Below are 23,618 nucleotides of genomic sequence, written 5' to 3'. Positions count from 1 at the left end.
GTACTTTCCCTTCAGCCTGAGGCTTATTCATTTCACTTTTGGTGTGAAAAGGCTTTTATATTTGCCAAAAATAGAACTTTTTTATTTTAAAAACAAACAAGCAAGCCCTGTCCAGATTTAAAAAGTAAGGCAAAAGTAACGTAACGCATTACTTTCCATAAAAAGTAACTAAGTAATATTGTAATGCATTACTTTTAAAAGTAACTTTCCCCAACACTGACGGTAGATATATATACCTATATATAAATGGAAAAACTTTTCTTGGCATTATGACATTATGTGTTGTCTCCTGTACTGCATACTGTATTCAGTAGTATTGCTGCCTATGATATCACACAATCCAGTACGCCCACTAACTAATAGAACTGGTATTATATGACTATATTTAAAACAATTATTTAAGTTGAGTAATGCAAAATGAATTGTAACATTTTTATAGCATCAGCTACTTCCTGGAAGAATGAAGATTTAACTAAATAAATTGCTTTCCCTGTTTGCTAACATGTGACCAGCAGATATGGATGATAAGTCATTGGTCTTAAAAGCTGAATCTTTCAGAGAATCTTGCAGACTGGACTCATTGTTCAAACTGTTGCATCATTATCTTGCGGCTGACTTCATATGCTAAAAAGAGTGCTCCATTGGCAGGAAATGTTCGGATCATAGTTGGGGTCAAACCGGAATACAGAGGCGCCACTCCTGCAAACAAGATGGCAGAATATAACACACTGCAATCAAAAATAAATTATTTAGTTTTATCATATGATGCAGTTATCAATCTGACAACAGTGGCGATGTCCATTATGTGTTATATCAGTGTCCTCATGTCGTACTATACTGATACTATTAATACTGTATCATACGAATGTTAAAATGAAATGCTAACTTAAATGTTTGTTTTTATTTAGATGTTGAATGTTTTCAAAAAGGCTTTAAATATTGCAGTAATAAACATATTATTACTGCACTGTTATTCAACCCTGCTGTTTTGTGACATGAACAATTTAAAGAAAATGGTTTGTCTTTCTGACTTAACCCTGTTGTATAGGGTTAAGCCTGATACAGACAAATCTGATCATTTAAGGCCTTTAAATTATCAACATGATCAAATCTTGAAAAAACATGAAAAAACTACTGCATTGTCTGATCAATAGTTTATACTTTTTAGCAAGTAAAAGGATTTTAGAATAATTCTAAAAACATCCCTCTTCAAGTTGTGGTAAATGTGTCTTTTTGCTGTGAAATGAGTTTTTTATTGTTATTTTATATTGTTAGTAATATTTCAAGATGAATGCTTGCTGGAATGACTTATCAATACTTAATTTTTACAAAGAAAAATCGTGCTAAATTTTGAGCATCAAATATGATACATCAGACTTTTGAGGAAAGTTTTTGTTCTCTGCATTATCATTGTATTGCATTGCAATATATGTGGCTATTATACTAGGTAACGGCAAAGTGTATTAAACAATAAGTTGAGTTTCCTTGTGCCCAGAATTGATCACTTATGAGGTTTCATGACAGGATGTTGCATCCAGTATGCGTCACTAGGTTTTGAAACAAAGATAAATACTGAAATCTCACCCTCATTTCGTAAAATCCCCATAAGAGTCTTGAGGAAGCCTTCCTGTTTCCCGGCTAAAGACAGAACCTGGATGCGAGACTTCACACAGTCTATGGGGTACACAACCAACCACAGACAGGCACCGCCAAAACCACCACTGAACATCAATGGCACAACACCTGTCAGAAACACGTGGATACTGAGCAGAATTTCCTGTTTATAGAGAAGAATCATCCAAGCTGTTCTTTTCCACAGAAGAATGAAATAAAGGAAAAGGACATTCTTTAAAATATCTTCCACACAAGAAAGAACGTCATACGGGTTTGCAGTGACATGAAGATGAGTATTTGGATTAAAAGAGTCTTTTCACAATTAAAAGAACCAAAGACTTAAACTACTTCAGTCTGTGTGCATTGAATTTATTTAATACACGAGTTTCACAATTTGAGTTGAATTACTGAAATAAATTAACTTTTCCACGACATTCTAATTTATTGAGATGCACCTGTATATATATATATATACACACAACATATACATATATATATAAAAATAACAGTTCTGGATCCGACATGCATATAAAGCCCCCCACATATTACAGCTGTTAATTTAGAAACAGGAAATGAATAATGCAAGGCTGTTACCACATGCTCCAGCTGACAGATCAATGATGGCTTGCGTGACAGGATGTGGAGCCATTGTTAAATTCTTCTATTTTGCATCACTTTCTGGAAAGTGCAGGGCAAAAGGTTTTGCTCAGATTCACCCATATTAACTCACATTTACTATAGTATATACACATGCAGAATTGATTAAGCTGAACAGTGATTCCAACTTTGCTAATGTATCACTTTTTTGATGTAACCTAACCGGTCAAACAGGTTTTGAAAAATGTCTACAAATGTTCACGATTCAGTCCGACTTAATCAGAGAGTTCACTCACACACTGAATAGTTTGCAGTGGCTTCTCACAATGTGACAGGATACTTTAGCAAACAACAAGAACAATAGATCATCACACAGAACATTCACAGAGAAAGCATTGCCATTGTTTTTCTATGTAAACATGTGACAGATTGACGTCTTTTACCATACGCGCTAACGTCTGGCATCTTTTGTAACCGCACATAAAACAGGTCTAGGAGTCTCTAGACAAGGGGTCTCCAACCCTGCTCCTGGTGAACTACAGTCCTGCAGATTTCAGCTCCAACCCCAATCAAACACACGTGAACCAGCTAATCAAGGTGTTCAGGGTTACCTGAGTTATCAAATTAACTTTCAAAATAAGTTTTTGATGGGGGCCCTGTGCCCAGTACACTGGAAAACAATGGTGTAGAAAAGTTTTTACACTTAGACATTACTAGTAAATTTCACAATTTATTACAAAGGAATGGCAAGTAAAACGCGGAATTAAACATTATTTTTCATAGAAAGATTATTTTTAAAGTATTTTCTTGTTAAACATAATCCAATATTCTTGTTAAAAATGATCCAAAATCATTCTCAGTGTGTACTGGTTGAAGACATGCTCCTGCAAGGTACTTCCCAAAAAATATAGGACTAGTGCAAATACCATGATACATATAAAAAAAAAAGAAGAAGAAGGAAAAACAGGTATACCCTGGTCCCACATGTCCAAAAGTGCATATAGTGGCATACAGTAGCACAAAAAATGTAAAGAGAAATAAAAAATAAAATGACCATAACTCGTCACAGAACATTACATAAGTTTATTGCCTAAGTAAGAAGAGGGTATTTATATCTGACCTGTGAGCTCTCTATCAATAGTCTTAATCTTTAAACCAGATTTAGAGGGAATCCTCCCAGAAGGGTCAAGAGTCCCTTTGAGCCCAACACTGACCATCTGAACCTCCTTATGTGCCAACATTCACATGCCAAGATCAGAATGTCTTAGCAACATTACGCTCAGCTACTGCAATCTCACATATGTTCTGCATGATCACACAGAGCAGGTATTCTCACACTTACCGCCCCTTCTTCTGGATCACTTACTGTAGACACTTCTACAGACTGTATCCAACCATGTACTTGGGTCAAGTGCCTCGAAACAAACCGTCGTGTAAAATAAGTATTCTTACTACTGACGCAAAACACTCCTGAAGCCGGTACTAACATTCACACTTCCTCGATCACCACCACAGGTGTGTACATGCCACACAGGCAGGGCAGGGGTGTGTAGGGAGCGGGGGCTTCCTGGAACCATGTGCCCTGGAAATAAGCGAAGGCGGCCGTGTTGCTGTCATATCCTGCAGAAGTTGTTGACTCAACACCAAGATTGTGACACAAGGTCACTTCATCAAACGCGATATTTGAGCACAATAAATTTAATGGACACTGAGGTATTTTAACCACCAGATGGCAGAATAGCCTTGAGTATAGTGCCATCTACCTGAACCTCCTGCTGCTGTGAAAAACACTGGTTTTCAGAGTCCTTAGACTGTATGAGATACCTAAGCATCCAAACTATGTACAGATTACATGCGGTCATGAATTCTTACAAACATTTTATGCAGGTACAGTATGGTCTATTGATATTAATGTAAGAATAAAATTCCCCTTGCACACATAGTTTAGTTTCTTTAATGTAAAAATCATTCAAATCAATAGAATTATTTAATCATGTATTGATATTACATAATATTAAATTCATTTTTTTGCATATATTAAGTAATATATTGCAAATAAGTGTATTTTGTATTTATAATAAATACACCAAAATAAACAGATAATATGTCTTGTCCGCATTTGGTTCCCCCTTTTTGCTTTGATCTTTTGATCCAGATCAAAAGCAAAAAGAGAATATAAGTCCATATATATCCAATATATCCAGTTGTATTAGCATTAAAGAGATCTTTATTCGTAAAGACTCGTAGTTATTCGTCTGTGATCAACGAAAACATCTTGGTTGGAAAGTTAAGCGTCGAGGCAGTTTCTGTTTCTTTTTGTTTTCTCGCTTTGATTTCGATTACTATTTTCTTACAACGTAATTAAACAAACAAAACTAACTGCGTTTGTATACGTACAAGCAATATAATGTAGCTAGAAGCCATGCGGTCAAAATCGCAATTAAGTGTTTTCATAACATCCAAACGTGAAAGTTTGTTTACTAATTTTTAAAGGACGAAAACACCGCTTGTTTCGCTTTCAAAAGCGCGCCTGTGATTGGCTGTCGGCATTGCCGTCAATAATGTATGTAGGCGGCGTCAGGTGACATATGATAGTGAGTTCCAGTAAGCGTACTTAGAGTTTTAGTACACAGACATTCAACAAGCGACAGCAACAGGACTATCACATAATACTAGACTGGACTGGATTACAAAACTTTATAACAACACCAATCTAATGCCGTTCTACCACATTGTTACTTTTAAGTCGTTTCCAATGTAATTAAGTCAGTTTAAAGTAACTGTATTTTCTGTCTGTTTGTTCTTTCGCGTTTCACGTCATATTTTCTTTTGACAATCATATGTGACATTTTTAGAGACAAACAGTATTGCTGGTACCATGGCTGCCGCAGCCCAAAACCAGATGGTCGAGATCGACCCGGACTTCGAGCCGCTCTCCAGACCCCGCTCCTGTACTTGGCCGCTGCCGCGGCCGGAGTTCCCCAACCCCGCCGCCGCCGACTCCAACACATCGTCCCCGGCTCCGTCCGTCAAGCAGGAGCCTTCCAGCAACACGGACTTTATCAACAACCTCAGTTTGCTGGAAGAGAATGAGGACTTCCCTGATCAGAAGCCTCTCATGTTGTGCGGCGATTTCCAGTGCCAGGAGAACTGCATCCACCAGCAGCAAATCCCGAGTCACCAGCAACAGGTGCCCGTGCTGTCCTCTCCGGTGGCCGCCGCCGCTGCAGCCGCTCAGCGCAAAAGCAGCTCGTCCAGACGCAACGCCTGGGGGAATATGTCATACGCAGACCTGATTACCAAAGCCATCGAGGGCTCCCCTGAAAAACGGCTCACCTTGTCTCAGATCTACGACTGGATGGTGAAAAGCGTCCCTTATTTTAAGGACAAGGGGGATAGTAACAGCTCTGCTGGTTGGAAGGTATTTATGTTTTCAGTTTTGGTCTGTACACTCAGTTGCGCCTTGTGTTTTGGGTTTTTACGCCAACCAGTTCAACTTCTGTAAACGCGTCTTGGTTACCAAGGTTCTCATTCAGTTGCGCTCCCATCCAGCTGTTAAGAAAACAAAAATGCGTCTTGTGTGAACGTCCCCATGACATGCGAACTTTTGGGGTTTGCGCAGTTGGTATTGATTCTTGCTGTCCTGAGTTTCAGGGGGTGATTACTCTGTATCTCTCCACTTATTGTTTTAGGATTGTCATGGGATTGTCAATGGTCTCCATTCATAGGACAGATGATTGCTTCTCATTACAGGCAGCACATGGCGAGGTGTTGCAGTGCAGTCAATAGATCAAGTGCTGACCCATGTCACATGACAGGTCCCGAGTAACAAGTGTTTTATAGATATAGCCTGCTGACAGCAAATACTTGTAGGATCTTTCCACATTTCCAGGTAGAACTTGTTGGAGTTGAAGTTAGGACAGGAAAAAAAGGTGGACCCATCCCCAATACAAGACCCCCTAAGTGCCAGACCACTACAAAAGCCACTAAAGGTCTGGTCACATTAGCAAAATTTTGTGGGATAAAAGGTGATTTGTTTATTTTCAATAATGTAGTGAAGTCTGAACTAAGCTCAGACAGATGTCACTTAAACCAAACAGCTTTCTGTTGGTTAACACATCAAACTCATGCAACTAATTTTAACCCTGTATTTCTCCGGCAAGAATTTGCATAACAATGGTAAATATGACCACACCTTGAGACCCTTAAAACCCAGACCAATACATGACCATCTAAGATGCAGACCAAGACAAGACCCCTCAAGGCCCAGATTCAGACCTAGAGTAGCATTGAGAAAATGCAGCATTTATCCAATACATTCATGAAAATTCTAAACTATTTAAGTATTTTTGCCAAATTGGTGGCTAGTATTAATTTGTATGAATCTCATTTGTACTTTTACATACAATCTGCCCACTGACGGATAGATTTAGGGACGGACCTTCATACTTTTTTCTAAAATCTGTACATGTTCGTACAAATCACATTGTATAAATTCAAACAAAATCGCCACCTCGTAACTAAAATAGTTGTTTTCTCATCAGATCTGGTTGAATTTATTGCAATATTCTTTAATCAAGAGAATCAGAATTCAACTTATTTTCATTTTTCCAAAAACAGAAATTCCAATATAGTAAACACATTTTATATTGTTTTGATTAACTGAATAAGTATTGTCAATAAAAAAAAAAAAGCTTAAATGGAATAAATAATGTTTTTAAGGTCATGAAAAGACACCACACAGACTAGAGGTTGAGTTTTTTTTCCCCTGAGGTTGAGTCTTCATTCACTCGAAGTAGAGTTCAACATACTGTAAGTGTGATCCATAAGACTGAGCTTTGGTCATGTTTATGTGTCATGAAGATCGACTGCTCTGCTAGATCAAACACTAGCAGAAGATACGTGGATCCCAATAAATCAGTTCGGGTGACACATTGTCTTACGTTGTTGTACCACCGGTATGCCTGAACCACCCTGGCAACCGGAGAAACAGGAAAACAGTGCTTTTATATCCATGGAAACCTCTTCATTAAGTGGGTCCAAAGTTGTGTTGTTAGGTGTAGTGCATCATCACACTGCACACTATTAATATCCGCGGGATTAACTGTCAATACCCCTCTGATGTTTGCCAAGTATGCAAGCATGGCGGTCTACGCATACAAGGAAAGATCCGCTCCACCCTCTGATTTATTGTGTGTCTGTGTGCCAGCATTCCACGGTTGTCATGCTTTTGTGCATCCGCTGGTGAGGCATTGATGACTGAATGCATTTGGAAAAGGGTGTGTTTTACCTCTTATCTCTGAAGACACAAAATTCTTAGTAGCACAGGCAGCACTCAGCGGCTTTCCCACTCTTATCGGAAGCACATCTGATAAACCCAATGTCAAATCTGTGTGTGTTTGTGTTGAGGTTGTAAAACTGATATGATCTGTGCGGTGATTGAATGCTTAGTACATGTGACTCATAATGGGGCAATGTTTTGAGAACCACAGGAAATTTCCCGCAGGAACTGATCAATTTTATTCTGATCCCATAAACAATGTGGCGCTGGTAATGATCAGTTAAAGGGTCCCTCGGGGGCACAGCTTCTGTCACTCCAAACCAATATGTTGAAAGGAAGGAGAGGCTTGTTGAAAATCATTGGTTTTGAGTTGTTTTAAGTTATCTGTAACAACCAGACACATGTTGTTGTTTTGTTGGCGAATGCTGATATCGATTAATGTTCATTTAAGATTTCAATTTAATTTTTTAAAATGATATATTTAAGATATTAGCAGTAGTGGTAGTAGTAGTAGTAGTATATATATATATATAATTTATATATATCATATATATAAAAAAAAAAAAATGTCTTTAATTAATTAAGAGACTGCAAGGTTTATTTGTATTGCATATACCTTGAAATGAAATAGAGAAATCATAAAATTGATGAAAAACTTTCTCTTTTACATTAATATGAATTTTAATCCAAAATCTTGATGCTGGAGAAAAATGTAACTTTAAACTCTAAGCTGTAACATGTTGGCAGGCATCTTTCTCCAGGAAGTCAGTTCACTTTCGGGGAAGACACAGGGACTCAGGCACTTTGCTTTTTGCCAGCTTTGTTTTCTCCAGAGAGCTGGTAGTCACACAGAGAAAAAAGGAAGGGTGAGAGGGGGAGAAATCTATCAGCGCTGCTCCTTGCATGCTCTGATCATGACAAGAGAATTGAATCTTTGACAGCCCCCAACACCCCTCAGTCAACCCTCAGTGCTGAATCATCTGGCTAAATTGTCAGTTTGTGAAGCAGAGAAGAGCTCTGTATTGCTGCAGTCTGGGCTTCAGTCCAGAGGATAAAGTAACTCTTTTTGACAAAGTAACTTTCAGTTTAATGTCACACCTCCAAAGGGTGAATTCTTGAAGCCAGGTTACATATATACACGTTTATATATAATATGTTAGAATATTATCTATTTTTCACTTAATACATATCTAATCTGAATAAATAAAAGCTAAATAATATAACCTGTTTGTTCATTTATTAAAAATAATATGAGTAAATACAATTTATTAAATAATAATAAATATAATAAAATAAAATAATGTATTTGGCATCGTACATTCTATTTAGAATTCTGACTTTAATAACTGTTGTGATATTTACATTTACATTTAGTCATTTAGCAGACGCTTTTATCCAAAAATATATATATATAGATGATATAGATATAACTGTCACATTTAGACATGTAGCATTTAGACACATTTAGCATTTTCCTTCCAGATTTTAGTGAATGATAAATTACCTCTATTAATAGGAAATTTAACCTAGTGAGTCAGCCATATCTAAGCAACTTGACATGATAGCTCATCTCTTCTGCACAGACGTCCATAGCATATCATTTACCAATAAGGGACATTTCAGATTTCAGATTTCAAACCAGATCATTGCTGTGTTTTATTTATTTATTTCATAATTTTGACTCCTCTGTTATGAATAAGCACATGCACTAACCACTAATCCACAGGTTCAGTCTAGTTTGTGTTTTCAATTCAGAAATTGCACAAGCACAAACTATGACAATGCAGATGAGTCTGATGCTTTCTGTAGAGAGGCTCTTGTGTTGTGCTGTGAAGTCTTTTGTGAAGCTCCTGTGGTGTTTATCTGAGAATGGTAAACTCTAGTTGCTCTTGCATGTGTAGGTTTTGAAAGGTTACATGTGATATGAGGTCTCCGAGTGTTTCTAAACAAACATGCCTAGACGGTTCGGTTTGATCTGTGCTGTGTTGTTCTTCCATTTGCTCTTGCTATATCTATGAAACATACGTCACTCTCGCAGTGTAAATATTTGATGCAGGTCTCTGTCGCCAATCACTTGAGCGCTCTTTGGTGTCCGCAGTCGATTTTCCTGTCCTGTAGTACATCACACTTTTCTCCTGTGATAACCCATCCTCCAATCAACTGACACTTTTTGAAAACTGTTTTCAAAACATAGACCTCAGTTCAGGTACGTTCACCCCGGCCATCATAGAAAACAGTTGGGATCAGAAATATTGTAAAATATTTTTGTGGATGTCATATTTTAATTGTCACTTGTATAGCAAGTAGTAACCAATATAGGTTTTTCAGTTCTGAGTGGCGATATGATAACTAGAGATTAGAATGTCTATGTAATGTAGTTATGGTATAAAAGTAACCTTAAATAATAATAATAATAATAATAAATGTGTTCACTAAAATTATAAAGTTACAAAAATGTTAATTGTATATTAAGCTATATTTATGTTACAAGTCTAACAGGTATATATATTATTTATTAATTTGAATGATTATTATTATTATTATTATAATTATAGACATTTAATTATATCTATCATGGCCAAACACTGGACTGATATCAATCTATAAATTAATTTAATTTGATGTGCAGATGTTTGCCCAATGGAGAAAATCTGAAAGAAAATTTGCAGATTCCACATGACCCTGTATAGTGTTTATATAATCGATGCAGCGAAATGCATTTTTTACAGAAACCAAAGTTAAAGTTTTCAGTTATTGAAAAACCAAAACCCAAAATAAAGTTTATTAATTAATCAAATTTGTTTAATAACCAACACTCAAATGAGTTGTAAATAAACATTTACATTACATAAATATTGAATGTTAATTTTATTTATTATATGTATTTATTTATTTATTTATTTAGTTTATTATTATATGCCATTTTTGAGATAACTTTTTCACTGAGGAGGCAAGTTGGGTTCGAAAATTTGACCACAACTGCTCCCTAGGATGTTTTCACATTGCCTCCCGCTCTATTACTGCGAGAAAGAGCAGTTAATTCTTTGAAGAGCTGGGAACATTATATGTAACATCATTCAAAGAATCACATATTTTGGCTGAAGGAAATCTGTGCCTTGCTTGTGAAGCTCCTGCTGGGACAGTGCAGTCAGCCCTTGTACTTGAGTATGAAGGATACATGCATTCGTCCAAAAGCATTGACCTACCCTCTGTTCTCACCCCTTCCCTCGTCTCGCATCCTGGCAACAGCCTCTCTTCCGACTGTCACCTGTGCTTACGCATGGGTCTCTACACTTAATCAAATATGACTCTGCATAAAATGGGTCGCTGGCTGTCTTTAATTGTAAAAGCTACACTATGGCCAAAGCGACGGATAGAGTGCTCCTCAGTCATCCCCTCAGGCTCTGGCTGCCTGATGCGCGCTTTCGCTTGAGTTCAGATAAGGCGACACTCATTAAAGGTTGCATAATGACAAAGAGTATAGAAGCCCAAGAGGCGAAACTCAACAGAACGCTCCATAGCAACAGTTGCACCCATGATGTGACTGTGCCGCCGCCATTTTGGACTGAAAACTACACAAAAAACGGCGTAGAATAATAGGAGCCAGTCGCACATTCATAACATTTATAAAAAACAGTTCAAATATCACAAAATATGAACAACTTGCAAACATTGTATCAAGGACTCCACCAACTATTGGGAGGTTTCTGTAATTTCTGTCATGTATGAAGTGCACACATTTAACTGAAAATAGTAATAGATCAAAATCAAATAAGCAATAGAGATCAAAATCATCAGCAGCAATTGTGTTAGAGAAGAGATTATAAGACAGATAATATTTCTGTACTGTATCAAGTGCACACATTTAACATTAACTGTAAATAGTAATAGAGGAATAAAGTGGAAGTGGTAGTAAAAGATCAAAACTATCAGCAGCAATTGTGTGTTCGTGTGAGAGAAAAAAAATCTAAAAGAGACTGTAAGACATAAGAAAGGAGTAGAATGCTTGCGTTTCGCCTACTTGCTCCCTCGCATCTTCTAGCGACTATCAGCAGTTTTCAGTCCAAAATGGCGGCAGCACCTCCGCAGCGCCATCTATAGACTGTTGCCCTTATCACTACAGAGTTTCGCCTCTTGGGCTTCTATACTCTTTGATAGTGAAACGTTTACTGGAATCCGAGAGCTTCAGGCCAAAGTCTGGTGCCACTTGTTAGTCAGTGGAACTCCTTCAAGGGGGGGGGGGCCTCTTGCCTCTTGCCTCTTGCCTCTCTTGTGCACTAATGTGACCTGCATTAGTGCAGACCCAACAAACTGACATACAAGGGCCGGTGGACATGTAATTTCAGAGCACATTCTATTCCAGGCCTTTAGTCTTGCAATAAACCTCATTTACCTTTCCCTTCCTCCTTCAACTTAAGGTAGGCTATCGCTATTAGGGCTGTGCAATTAATCGAAAAACAATTTCGATTTTGGCCTCCAACGATTATGAAAATACAATAATCATTTTTTTTGCGATGATTATTCCGCCCCCATTTCCAGCGCTGCACTTTCGTTCCTCCAGCAAAATGGGACGTGCTTGACTTATATAAGTATATTTATTCATGTTTTTAAAAGCGTGAAAGAGAACTTGCGCTGCACCTCAGGAAGATATATGCGCTCAGAGACGGATCTTTTAATAATCTTTTATTAAACTAATCTTTTAGCTCAAGGTGCGCGCCTAAACGGTCAAATACACGCAAAAATTTGTAAAAATGCGGCACTTAGTGATTATTCATGTATACCTTCGTCTGTCATTTAATAAATGAATGTAAAGCGTTGAGAATGAAAATACGCGTGTAACAGTAAATTGGATCTGTGCGCCTCTTAAAGTGACAGCGGGCTATTTTCCTGCTGCGACTGTGTGCTTAATATTAATCAAACAACAAAAGACAAATTCAAAATCACACACTGCTCTTGAATGAAGGACTTTTGTAGCTTTAATAAGAAACAAAAAAGTTAAATTCTTACAGTGAAGACTATGCTGTTTTATTTTACATTTGATTATTAATTTCTGTAGTAGGCTGTAAACTGCTTGAGACGTGAATAAAAAAACATTAAAGCACAGTTTGTTTCTTTTTATCTTTTTATTCTATTGTATTTGTCCTTTGCTTTTTTATTACTGACAGTTTCATTATTTTCAATCATTTTTAGGACTTTTTGTTTGTTTGAAATTCCGCTGGTCTTTACAATGTAGATGTCATAGCAGCCTTATTTACAGGAAATATATATTTGATATGTATCACTATCTTTAAATAAATCACTCATATAAAGTTTTGGTCATATGGCCCCCTCATAATCGTGTTTTAATAATCGTGATTACAATATTGGCCAAAATAATCGTGATTATGATTTTTGCCATAATCGAGCAGCCCTTATCGCTATAATTTCTTTCAGTCTACACACTGTTATGGTGAATGTTTTATGTGCTGAATCACTATTCCTGGCATGCGAGTAGTAGCCATATGTGTATGCAAGTGCATAGGTGTGTGAAGGTGTATGAAAAAACAGCGTCATACGGTTGTGCTTTCTGAAGGAACGTTTAGTTTTAAAGGCTTGTTTGCTTTACTTCAGACTTTTTAAAGCAGGGGTATTCAATCCTGCTACTGCATAGCCAATGTTCTGCAAAGTTTAACTTCACCCTGCCCCAACACACTTGCTGAAAGTTTCTAGTAATCCTGAAGACCCCGATTTTCTGGTTCAGATGTGTATAATTAGGTTTGGAGCTAAACTCTGCTGGATAGTGGCCCTCCAGTGGTAGGATTTGGACACCCCTGCTTTAAAAGAGTTCTCCCAGAAATGTTATGTCTGTCATTATTTACTCAGCCTAATGTTGTTCCAAATGACATACATTCGTTCCTGTGTGACTTCTGAAGAACAGTAAGTTCTGGCCACTCTTTTCCATATAATAAAGTTGAATGGGGACACATATTTTGATCCTTTTTCGTCAACCTGACAGCCTCAGTCCTCATTCTCTTCCATTATATGGACAAAGGCCAGGATATTCTAAAAAAAAAAAAATCACCTTTTGTGTTATGCAGAAAAAGGAAAGCCTACAGATTTGGAACGTTGTGAGGGAATAAATGGAAATAAAAAGGACTAAATCATCCAATCCTGCTCCTGGAGGGATGATGTCCTGTAGAGTTTAGGTCCCACCTACCCCAACACACCTGCCTGGAAGTTCCTAGTAATCCTGAAGACCGTGATTAGCTGATTCAGGTTTGTTTAATTAGAATTTAAACTAAACTCTGCTGGATAGTGGCCCTTTAGGAGCAGGATTGGACATCCCTGCTTTAATGTCATGAAAAAAAAAAATGACTTGGCTTGGCACATATTAATGCATGGAAGTCGAGATGACAATCCTAGCCCTTTTATTTCTTCAATACTCTGTTTACTTTTTTGACCTCAGAGAATGCAGAAGAACCAGCGACAAGAAGCAGAGATTTATGTTGCACCCTTCTCCAGACTAAACATACCACTGACAGAGAAAAGCGAATTAACAAGAGCAATGTTTGATATTCTTCAAGTACTGTGGGATCCAAGGGACACGTTTCCAATCGTTGAAAATATGTTCTGCAGATTTCTGCTCTCCCGCAAGTGTTTGGCGGTACTGTGTCCAAAGAAATCAGACTCAAGCAATTCATTGCGATTACAGTATTTGTTGTCAATGGCTACACAATTTCCAAAGGGAGAGACCTTTGCGCGAAATTGTCAAAGCCTGAACTCGCCTTAGAGTTTACTAACAGTTGTTCTTATTTTGTTTATCAACAATGAGCTTAGGCAAGGCAGTGTATTTTGAGCCGTGTTACATAGTGATCTGAGTTCCCTCACCTATGATGTAAGAGTGCACTTTGGTAAAACCTTCCAAGTAGGACATTTCCAGCAAGTCCACAGCAGACCTTTAAAACCATTTGCTGCATTTAAACTCTGGACGAGGAGGAGGGGGGAAGTATTTTGGGGCTTAGCATGCCTCTCCCCACACCCTCCTGTGCCCATCTGCCTGTCTGGGCAGGGTGGCGTAACCGCCCTCGCTGTTGTCAAAACACACTGATATCTCGACAGACCACTGGCCGCAGCCCAGGGACAGGACATCACATCCTCATGATTGAGTTTATCAGGGTTGGGTATTGTATGAGGTAAGAGGCCACTGAGCTGAATGTTGGCAGGATTGCTGTTTGGGTTGCAACATGCTCCGCCAACCCCATAACATATAAATACAAGAAGAAAGATGGCAAATATTTGGACATACATGTTGGACAGTTTCACCACTGATTATATGTTTCAGCAGTGATGTAGACGTTTGGAGCCTTGGGCTATTATAAGGTGACCAGATTTCTGAAATGAAAACCGGGGACATTTCTAATCCAGCGGTCAACACATAGTTCAAATTTCCAGTGTTATTATATGAATTTAAAAAAGTGTTGTCTGTATACTGTATGGTAAATTAAATACTGTGTCACCCTTGGCTGTTACCTGACAAATAAATGTAAGCTTCCCAGTCAGTAGGCTATTTATGTAGCAACTGAGCAGTTTTCCACTTGCAGCTCTTATGACAATGTTACAACATGGTTGCGTGACTTCAATCACACAATATTAACCTACAGGTCAGAGATATTCTGGAAATTTGGTATAGCAAAATCCAACTGAAGGAATTTGCACCAACTGGTTTGTTTTTCCTTCTCTTTGCTAGATTTAAGAGCCCATGAGGGTAGACATACTGGACCATTTAAAACCAAATAGTCATGGGGAGTGAGTCAGAGTGAGTCACAAAGTTGTTTGGTATGGCAGTAGGTGAGCACGGCACCAGTGTCAGAAACTCTACTTCATCTTCACTGTAAATCAGCTCTATCATTAAAGGGCTCATCATGTGATGGAAAACAAGATTTTCCTTGAGATAGAAAATGCATAGATATCCCCTGACATTCACAATGCTAGGCTTCCTCCTCAGTTCACCTGTACCATTTATTGAAAATGTTCATTCAGAAACATCCAGTACATTCGGTAATTGTCATTATGAAAACATAAAAAATCTTGAGGTGGAAAATTTAATTAACAGGTCATCTGGAACTAAATTCAATCATCTGTATGTCTATCTTCATTCAGTAACGCTGTGTGTTGTTCTGAAAGGCACAACAGTTTTATGTTCTATTTTTGTCTGTGAAATTGAGCAAGATTCAAGATTCAAAAACTTTGTCTATCAACCAGTGATAGAAATTTGTCTTAGGTAAAAGGCTCACATACAGTACACACATCCGGGGGTTGGGTGAACAAAGGCCTCCTGTAGCAAATCGATGCGTTTTTGTAAGAAAAATATCCATATTCAAAACGTAATAATCACTTTAATCTAGCTTGCGCCAGCAGTTGTACACAGAAGCAGTTCCGGGAGCATGACATATGAGTTCAGCATTGCGCATGCCGGCATTGCAACACCCGCTGACTGCAATGATAGAGTTTGAAAGATCAAAGACAATTTTTCATATAACTCCGACTGAATTAGTCTGAAAGAAGAAAGCCATACAACTAGGCTAGGATGCTTCGGGGGTGAGTAAAACGCAGCCTAATTTTCATTTTTTGGGTGAACTAACCCTTTAAGGATAAATGCAAGACTAAAACACAATATACTAATATAACTATTTGGCCTTATTTAAAATAGAAATTGCAGTCGGAATAAAATAATTACTGAAAGCTTTCCTTCTGGCCAATGGAGCTCTAAACCTACAACCTGAAGTAAATGAAAAAAGAGATACAGATTATGAGAGGGGTCAGTAACAATGGAAACTGCTTTCCTCTTTACAGCACTATTACAGAGATCTAAAAGATAAACTGATTTTATACAACAGTTAAACAAACAAGATCACATTTGCAATCATGCAGATATTCAAGAAAAAACAGCACTCTTGCTTATGTGATATTTCTAAACTGTATATTATATAAATAAAAGACAAAATATCTTGAAAATATCTTTAAGGGACATATAATTACATTCTAATAGGCTACATTACACAGCCAATTGTCCTGCATTTTGTTGGTCAGAGTGCAATGTAAGATGACGTACAGGTCTGGACTGGAGAAGGGTGCATTAAATGCATTAATCATTTTAACACTTAAAAAAAAAACATTTGTTCATAATTAATCGCACCAAATTAATCCGTTAAATCGACCGCCATATATTTGTTGTCAAAACAATACTTTTATTCAGCAAGGATGCATTAAATTTATCAAAAGTGACAATAAATTATTTTACATTGTTGCGTAAAAAATCCAAATTAAATGCTTCTTTCTAGTCTTCAAAAATCCTGAAAAAATGTATTATAGTTTCCTCAAAAATATTAAGCAGCACAACTGTTTTTAACATTGATAACAATAATAAATATTTCTTGACAGCATATTAGATTTCTGAAGTATCATGTGACACTGAATACTGGAGACAAACATCGACAATCTTTTTACTACTTGTATACAGGCACTTTTATGTGTAGAGGTCTACCGATAGTGGATTTTACCAATAGCGATAGCTAGGTTGGACCACACTGGCCAATAACCGATTAATAAACCGACAGTTTTTAAAATGGATACTAAATGAAAACTAAAATAGTGCTGAACTTTCTGAGGAAAAAAATAAATAAAAAAATAAATATATAAAATAAATAAATAAATAAAATATTAAATGTTAATTATACTTTGATCATTAATAGTGCATAGTTCATTCATGTTAACAGATGCCAATTTAAAAGTAATTTGTATTAGTAAATGTTGAAATTAACACTCTAACAAGGAACAATACTTCAACAGCTTTTATTGACCTTAGTTAATGTTACAAATGGAATCATATTGTAAAGTGTTACCATCTCATGCCATGCATTGACATCCTGGCCATGTTTAAATAAATATCTACACAAATACCATAGCATTGAAATCACATACATGTGTATATTTTATGTATAATCTCACACTTTATTTGCTTCTATTTTAGAATGCTTGATGATTCTCAGGCCCCCTCCCCCATCTGCAGCATTAAGGTACTGTGATCATTTCTCTCTGCTGAAATAATAAAATACAAATTGTTTCAAATCAATATGTTTAAATGTTTAAATTTAAAGCAATGGATAATACATGTAGGTATGTATGTTAAGGTATGTATGTTTAGGAAAAAACATTTGTTGTCACTGAGGTATTACATTTATTGTAGGGCTGCACAATATTGGAAAAAACTCACATTGCGATATTTTATTTTTCTGCGATATATATTGCGATATGAAAAAAAAATCACCACATGACTTGAATAGTTTATTTGGAAAAAAAAAATCAATGATTGAGGTGATTTTTTAGGCGAGTAAATCAGCATAGGAAATAAACAAATTACAAGCATAGATAAATAGAACAGAACAAAGATGCAAATGAAATAAGCAGTGCTTTATGTTTTTCAGGTAAGTCTAACAATATTCAGGTACAGAAATTGAATATCCCTTCACCTAAGCAATAAGCAACTGCGTGTATAAGGATGCTTGCAGAGCACAGTATTTCAGGCACAAATAGATGCAGAAGTGAACAGAATTCAGTGTTCAGGTGCATCTGCGTGGCTCTAACCGTGTCTACACCGGACGTGAGCGGCATGGTGCGGCGCGACAAAATACAATAGAACCCATTATAATCAGTGATGCTAAAATAACACTGCATAGTCTTCATTGTATAAATTAAATCTAATAAATCTGTGTTAAAGCTACAAAAGTGATTTGTCTTTGTGTTTTGTTGTTTGATTAACATTCATAACACAGAAAGCCTCAGGAACATTAAACTGCTGTAAACCAATACACTGTTACACATCCATTTTCTTTCTCAGTTGTTTCCCTTCACCTAAGCCATAAGCAACTGCGTTTACATGGATACTTGCAGAGCACAGTATTTCAGGCACAAATAGATGCAGAAGTGAACAGAATTCAGTGTTCACGTGCATCTGCGTGGCTCTAACCGTGTCTACACCGGAAGTGAGCGGCGTGGTGCGGCGCGACAAAATACAATAGAACCCATTATAATCAGTGATGCTGTCTACACTTGATGCGGAGTGGCACGACAAATCCCCGACAGTAAACTGATGCCGCGTTCTCTTTATGACATACTGACACAAAGTTCAAATGATGGGCAACGATCGCTTTGTCGCATCCAGTCTAGACAGACTTTGGGGCCGTTCACATGTCGCGCCTAAAAACGCGTAGAAAACGGAAGCCACGCCGCTTTTCTGCTACTTTCCAAAGCGCTCGGGAGCTTGCGCTTTCTTGGCGTCTGCCGTTGCTAAGCAACCGTGACCTGCGCTCTCCACGACGACGCAGAAGTGTCAACAAAGGATAAACGGATTTCCAGCACTGAAAAACGCATGCAGTAGCTCTGCTACTAAATGTATTTAAAATGGGTATCTCTGTACAGCTGTCGGGTCCTTTGTAGACGCGGTGTCTGTGTGTGAGCAAAGAAAACAATCAGTATAAATATAACGATCAGTAGCCTATACTAAACATCGCACATCCTGCGATGTGACTATCGTGGATGTGCACATCACGGTATCGATGCTGAAACGATATATCGTGCAGCCCTACTTCATGATTATCTAGCTTAATAAAAATGAAACATGACAGTCGCACACCAGACAAAAGTCTAGGACAACAGATATCACATACCGGAACCGTCACTTTCAATTCAAGCAGCGGTCTAAAACAGTTTATTTAATCACCATACAGGCAAAAATTCACTTCAGAAATGAACAAAGTGGCATCGATGAGTTTGAAGTTCGGTGTTTGAACAGAGCAAAATGGAAAGAGAAAACGTGTTTTATATATTATATATTATACTATATTATAGCTGTCTATATGAAGCATACAGACTTTATCAGAGCCACAGAAAGACAAACTTTTCGCTGAAAAATACACAATAGACAATCTGTTCCAGCCATTATGTACATTAACAACGATTTGGGACAAATATAATGTAATTTAATGGAAAACTATGTGAATGGCCCTCTGTGGTGCGGCAAGATTTCTGTCAGCTGCATGAACATATCAATGTGCTTTCTCATGTCACTACCTTAAAATATGCAACATTTCTGGATATCAAATGCATAAAAGTGACCAGCTGTTTATAAACTAATGCAAATAGATGGGTAACAATCGTGACATTAAACATTTGTGTGAGACTTGCGTGTGTTTAGGCCACATTGTTTTAACTGCGATAACTGTCCTTTTTCCACTAATGCAGCATCTGGTCAACAAATTAATTACTTCATAATGATATAAAAACATGTACTATAGCATACTGTAAACACCCCATTTCATTGTCTGTTTTAAATGTGCATTTGAAGTGTCACGCTCTATGCAGCACGCAGCCTCTTGTCAAAACAAACAGCACGTGGTGTTAGTAATTCTGCCTCTAGAGGCCGCTCTCGTTCTCGTATTGTATAATGATGGTGGACCTTCTCAGCCACTCCAGAAATGGACGCAACCTGGAAAAACTATCAGTATGGAATTTTGCTGATAGCTGATAGTTCAAGCAATCGACTATGTGTGCCGATTAATGGGCAAAACCGTTCAAGCGGTCAACCTGAATTTATGTGTATGTAGGTCAGCACAATATTATGGAAATATAATATTCGTGATGAAAAGAAAATCACTTTGTGCACTTTGCCAGCAGATATAATGTTTGTCATTAGGCAGCACTCCTTTGGAAGAAGATTGAGCTGTCACATCACATTTTCTGTTAGAAAGAAGAGGTTCATCTGCTGCTGAGTGACAAATGAGGGAGCCTTTTTGTGTCATTTTTGTGCATGGAAGTAAAAGAGAGAGAAATATGCATCTTCATGCCAGTATTTGTATGCGAGAATATTGTAGCCATCACTTTTATGAGCCTGCCGGCTGCCGAGGCCCCAAACCGCAGGCATTACCCTCTCCACTGTTGTGCAAGTCCTGCCCTAAAGTGATTATACGTGGTGCCTGTCAGACTGGCCCACTATTATGACACATAGACACAGAGTGACTGGCTCATGCTCACACATACACACTCTCACACACATAGACATGCCTTTACACACAATATTCAAATGTTGACCCACTTCCGTGCCAAAAAGGATATCAAGTATTTCATCTTGATTTTATTTCAAGATTGCAAGAGAATAGGGATATGCTGGCCTTTTATTTTTATCAGGCATAAACTGTGGGATTTCATTTGACATAATTTACATATCTACATTTGCGTCTTCCTATCTACCCATCAAAATAAAAGTTTGCTTGAAGAAATTGTGACAGAAATATATTACTATTGTAGAGTAGAATGTACTTCTCAAAATACTACTACTACTACTACTACTACTAATAATAATAATAAATAATAAAAATAATAATACAGACAACAACGCAGAATTCCTGAAAAGGTAAAACATTTCAAAGGCCTTATTGTTGTAAAAAAGTTAATAAATCAAGAAATTATTAAAGTTTTATGAATTCAGTTTATTAGATATGCTTTTTAAATGATTATCTCATAAAGTCAAGTCACCTTTATTTATATAGCGCTTTTAACAATACAGATTGTGTCAAAGCAACTTTACAGCATTAATTAGGAAAATAGTGTGTCATTAATGAAAAAAGACAATAGTAAACACTCAATTTTCAGTTAAAGGCAGTTCATCATTGAATTCACTGATGTCATCATCCAGCTCAGTTCAGTTTAAATAGTATCTGTGCAATCAAGTCGACGATATCGCTGAATATTAAGTGTCCCCAAATAAGCAAGTCAGAGGCGACAACGGCAAGGAACCAAAACTCCATCGGTGACAGAATGGAGAAAAAACCTTGGGAGAAACCAGGCTCAGTCGGGGGGCCAGTTCTCCTCTGGCCAGACGAAACCAGCAGTTTCAGTGTGCAGAGGACGCAACTGGTGGGACAAGACCATTAAAATGAAATCTAGACATATTAAAATGGAAGGAAAATGGAATATGGGAAAATAAAACAATTTGGGGGAAAAAATGTAATTTGTCCCTAAAAATTATTATTTTTTGGTTAAGAAACAAAACAAAAAAAAGTTGTTAAATTGTGTAAGTTTTATTATTTCAATTAATTAGACATGCTTTTTGAGTACAAAAAAATAATTTAACCATTAAAACAGAAGCAGGAAAAATGTAAACAGAAAAAAAAATTCAATCCAGAAAAAAAAAAAGATTTGGGGGAAAATGTAATGGAATTTGGGAAAAAATAAAACGTCTCAGGTTACTTATGTAACCATGGTTCCCTGAGACTGCAAGCTAGCCAAAAACTTTTGGAAAATTTTGGAAGGGCCTAGTTCACCTGATGCTACTGGTTCCAGGTGCTCTGGGAAAACAGAGAACTCAACTCTCACCTGAGAGGAGAACTCCGAACTCAGAAAGAATAGCGCGCTAATAGGCAACCCTTTGGTAAAGGGGAGCACTGCTAATACTACCGCGAGAACAGCCCACGGAGCGAACCCGGGCGCTCACTGGGCCAAACGGGAGTGGCAAGCTCAAATACGACCCTCTAAGGCGAGGGGAGCACTGCCTGAGACAGCATTACACAAGAAGGTTCTCGCAAATTCCACCTATACTTCCCGCTCGATGCCTCAGCAAGAGGGGATATCCTGGAGCCCGGACATCCAGGAGTTTTTTGCAGTGTCGTGCCGGGGGCCTGATGATCAAGAAGGATTCTTCTCATAACCACCAGCACATTAAATACATATATATACATATATATATATATGCATCATACTCACCCACCATGGTTCCTGCGCCGGAGCCCCGTTCAAGAGGCGACTCGAAGCATCGCCTCGATGTTGGCATAACTCGTATGCTAGAATCGATGAATGCGTAAGAAAGATAACGCTCAAAACTCACCATACGCAGAGCAAGAGGATTGGGAAGGCTCAGCCTCAGCTTCTTTGCCATCCTCAGAAATCTCCTGCTCTTACCGGGCCGAACCGGCCCCCGGATCAAACGATGTTAAAGAAATAACATCATATGTTCTCCCGGCGCCTATTTATACTATAATCGCACCGGTAGTGATGTCATGGGCTGTCGCCGGCCAACGTGTTGTTGGTGTTTTTTCAATGTATGCTTCAGACACGGGTCACGACGAGGCTTTCCCCATAGCGACCCCTAGAGGATGCAGTTCGAAGTTCCCTTGAAAGGGAACTGATTTGATTTCATAGGCCCTACCTGTGACTAACCTGTTTTTACTGTTTCTTTTTTAGCTCTGTTTTTGTGATAGTGAATTCTTGGTTTGAGGCCGAGCCATTTGGGCAGATTAAACGTGTGCCCACATGTGCGCTCCGTTTTGTTTCAATGAATCATTCATGTCGTGTTGGCCTGCCGACTCACGGAGGCTGAACACAACACAGTAGAGTGAAAACAAGTGGCGGGAGTTTTAAGCTGTTTTGTTTTGTTTCTGCTTGTTCGCTCCATGTTGTTGATGTTTTGGTGATCAGTATTTCCATGCGTCAGTCTCTTCCTGTCACAGGCACTGGGGTTTCTGTGACTCATACAAAACGTGGAGTGAAAAGCTGGATCGACCTCTCATTGTGTCTGTAGTGTAGATGTTCATGTTATAGTGACTGTAATTTGAATTGAATGTTGAATATATATATAATCATCAAAACGTTATGAATTAAATATTAATTATATAATCAAATATGTATTAGTGATTATTACTTTTGAGTAATTATTTGTTTTCTATTATTTTGAATTATTTTACTAATAATTTATACTATATATTATAATATATAATTTCTATAGTAATAATTTATCACTAAAGGTAAATTATAAAATAAAAGTCAAATTTATATAAATACGATAGCAGATGTTCAATATAATATGTAATAATATAATACAATATATGTAATAATATAATACAATAGAATATAAAATAGTTATATATTATTATATTAAAGAAAAAAAAACATGCTGTGTCCACGTTAGTCACAATATGACTCAGTCATATTGAGAGTTCTCCTCAATTTTGAGCTCATGACTTTAAATAAAGTCAAGGCTATGTGGCAGTGTGCTGGTGATGTCATCACTGAAGGAGAGAGTGCTGACTCTGATGCC

At 37.5% G+C, this 23,618-nt stretch overlaps 2 protein-coding genes across 3 annotated transcripts in view; one reads left to right on the top strand and one right to left on the bottom strand.

Annotated features, from left to right (window-relative positions):
- Positions 1-223: 223 nt before the first annotated feature.
- LOC107699803 (mitochondrial ornithine transporter 1-like) lies at positions 224-3,671 on the bottom strand. Of its 2 annotated transcripts, XM_016501197.1 has the most exons (4): positions 3,554-3,671; positions 2,209-2,292; positions 1,585-1,743; positions 224-699 (listed from the first exon to the last, which is right to left on the bottom strand). In XM_016501197.1, exons 2-4 carry the CDS (start codon positions 2,261-2,263, stop codon positions 578-580), a joined length of 336 nt encoding a protein of 111 aa, XP_016356683.1. In that variant the 5' UTR covers positions 2,264-2,292; positions 3,554-3,671; the 3' UTR covers positions 224-577. The 2 variants fall into 2 exon arrangements, with proteins under 2 accessions (XP_016356683.1, XP_016356682.1); XM_016501196.1 differs by lacking the exon at positions 3,554-3,671 and having other exon boundaries at positions 2,209-2,381.
- A 1,112-nt stretch (positions 3,672-4,783) lies between these two features.
- The window catches only part of LOC107699815 (forkhead box protein O1-A-like), a 49,728-nt gene continuing 30,893 nt past the window's right edge, over positions 4,784-23,618 (top strand). The window contains exon 1 of the mRNA XM_016501207.1: positions 4,784-5,632. Within this exon, the coding sequence (XP_016356693.1) occupies positions 5,090-5,632 (543 nt within the window). The 5' untranslated portion in view covers positions 4,784-5,089. The remainder of the gene's footprint in view (positions 5,633-23,618) is intronic.

Source organism: Sinocyclocheilus anshuiensis, unplaced genomic scaffold (genome assembly GCF_001515605.1).
Source record: "Sinocyclocheilus anshuiensis isolate Anshui unplaced genomic scaffold, SAMN03320099.WGS_v1.1 scaffold194, whole genome shotgun sequence".
NCBI lineage: Eukaryota > Metazoa > Chordata > Actinopteri > Cypriniformes > Cyprinidae > Sinocyclocheilus > Sinocyclocheilus anshuiensis.
This window is presented reverse-complemented; position numbering and strand designations above follow the sequence as displayed.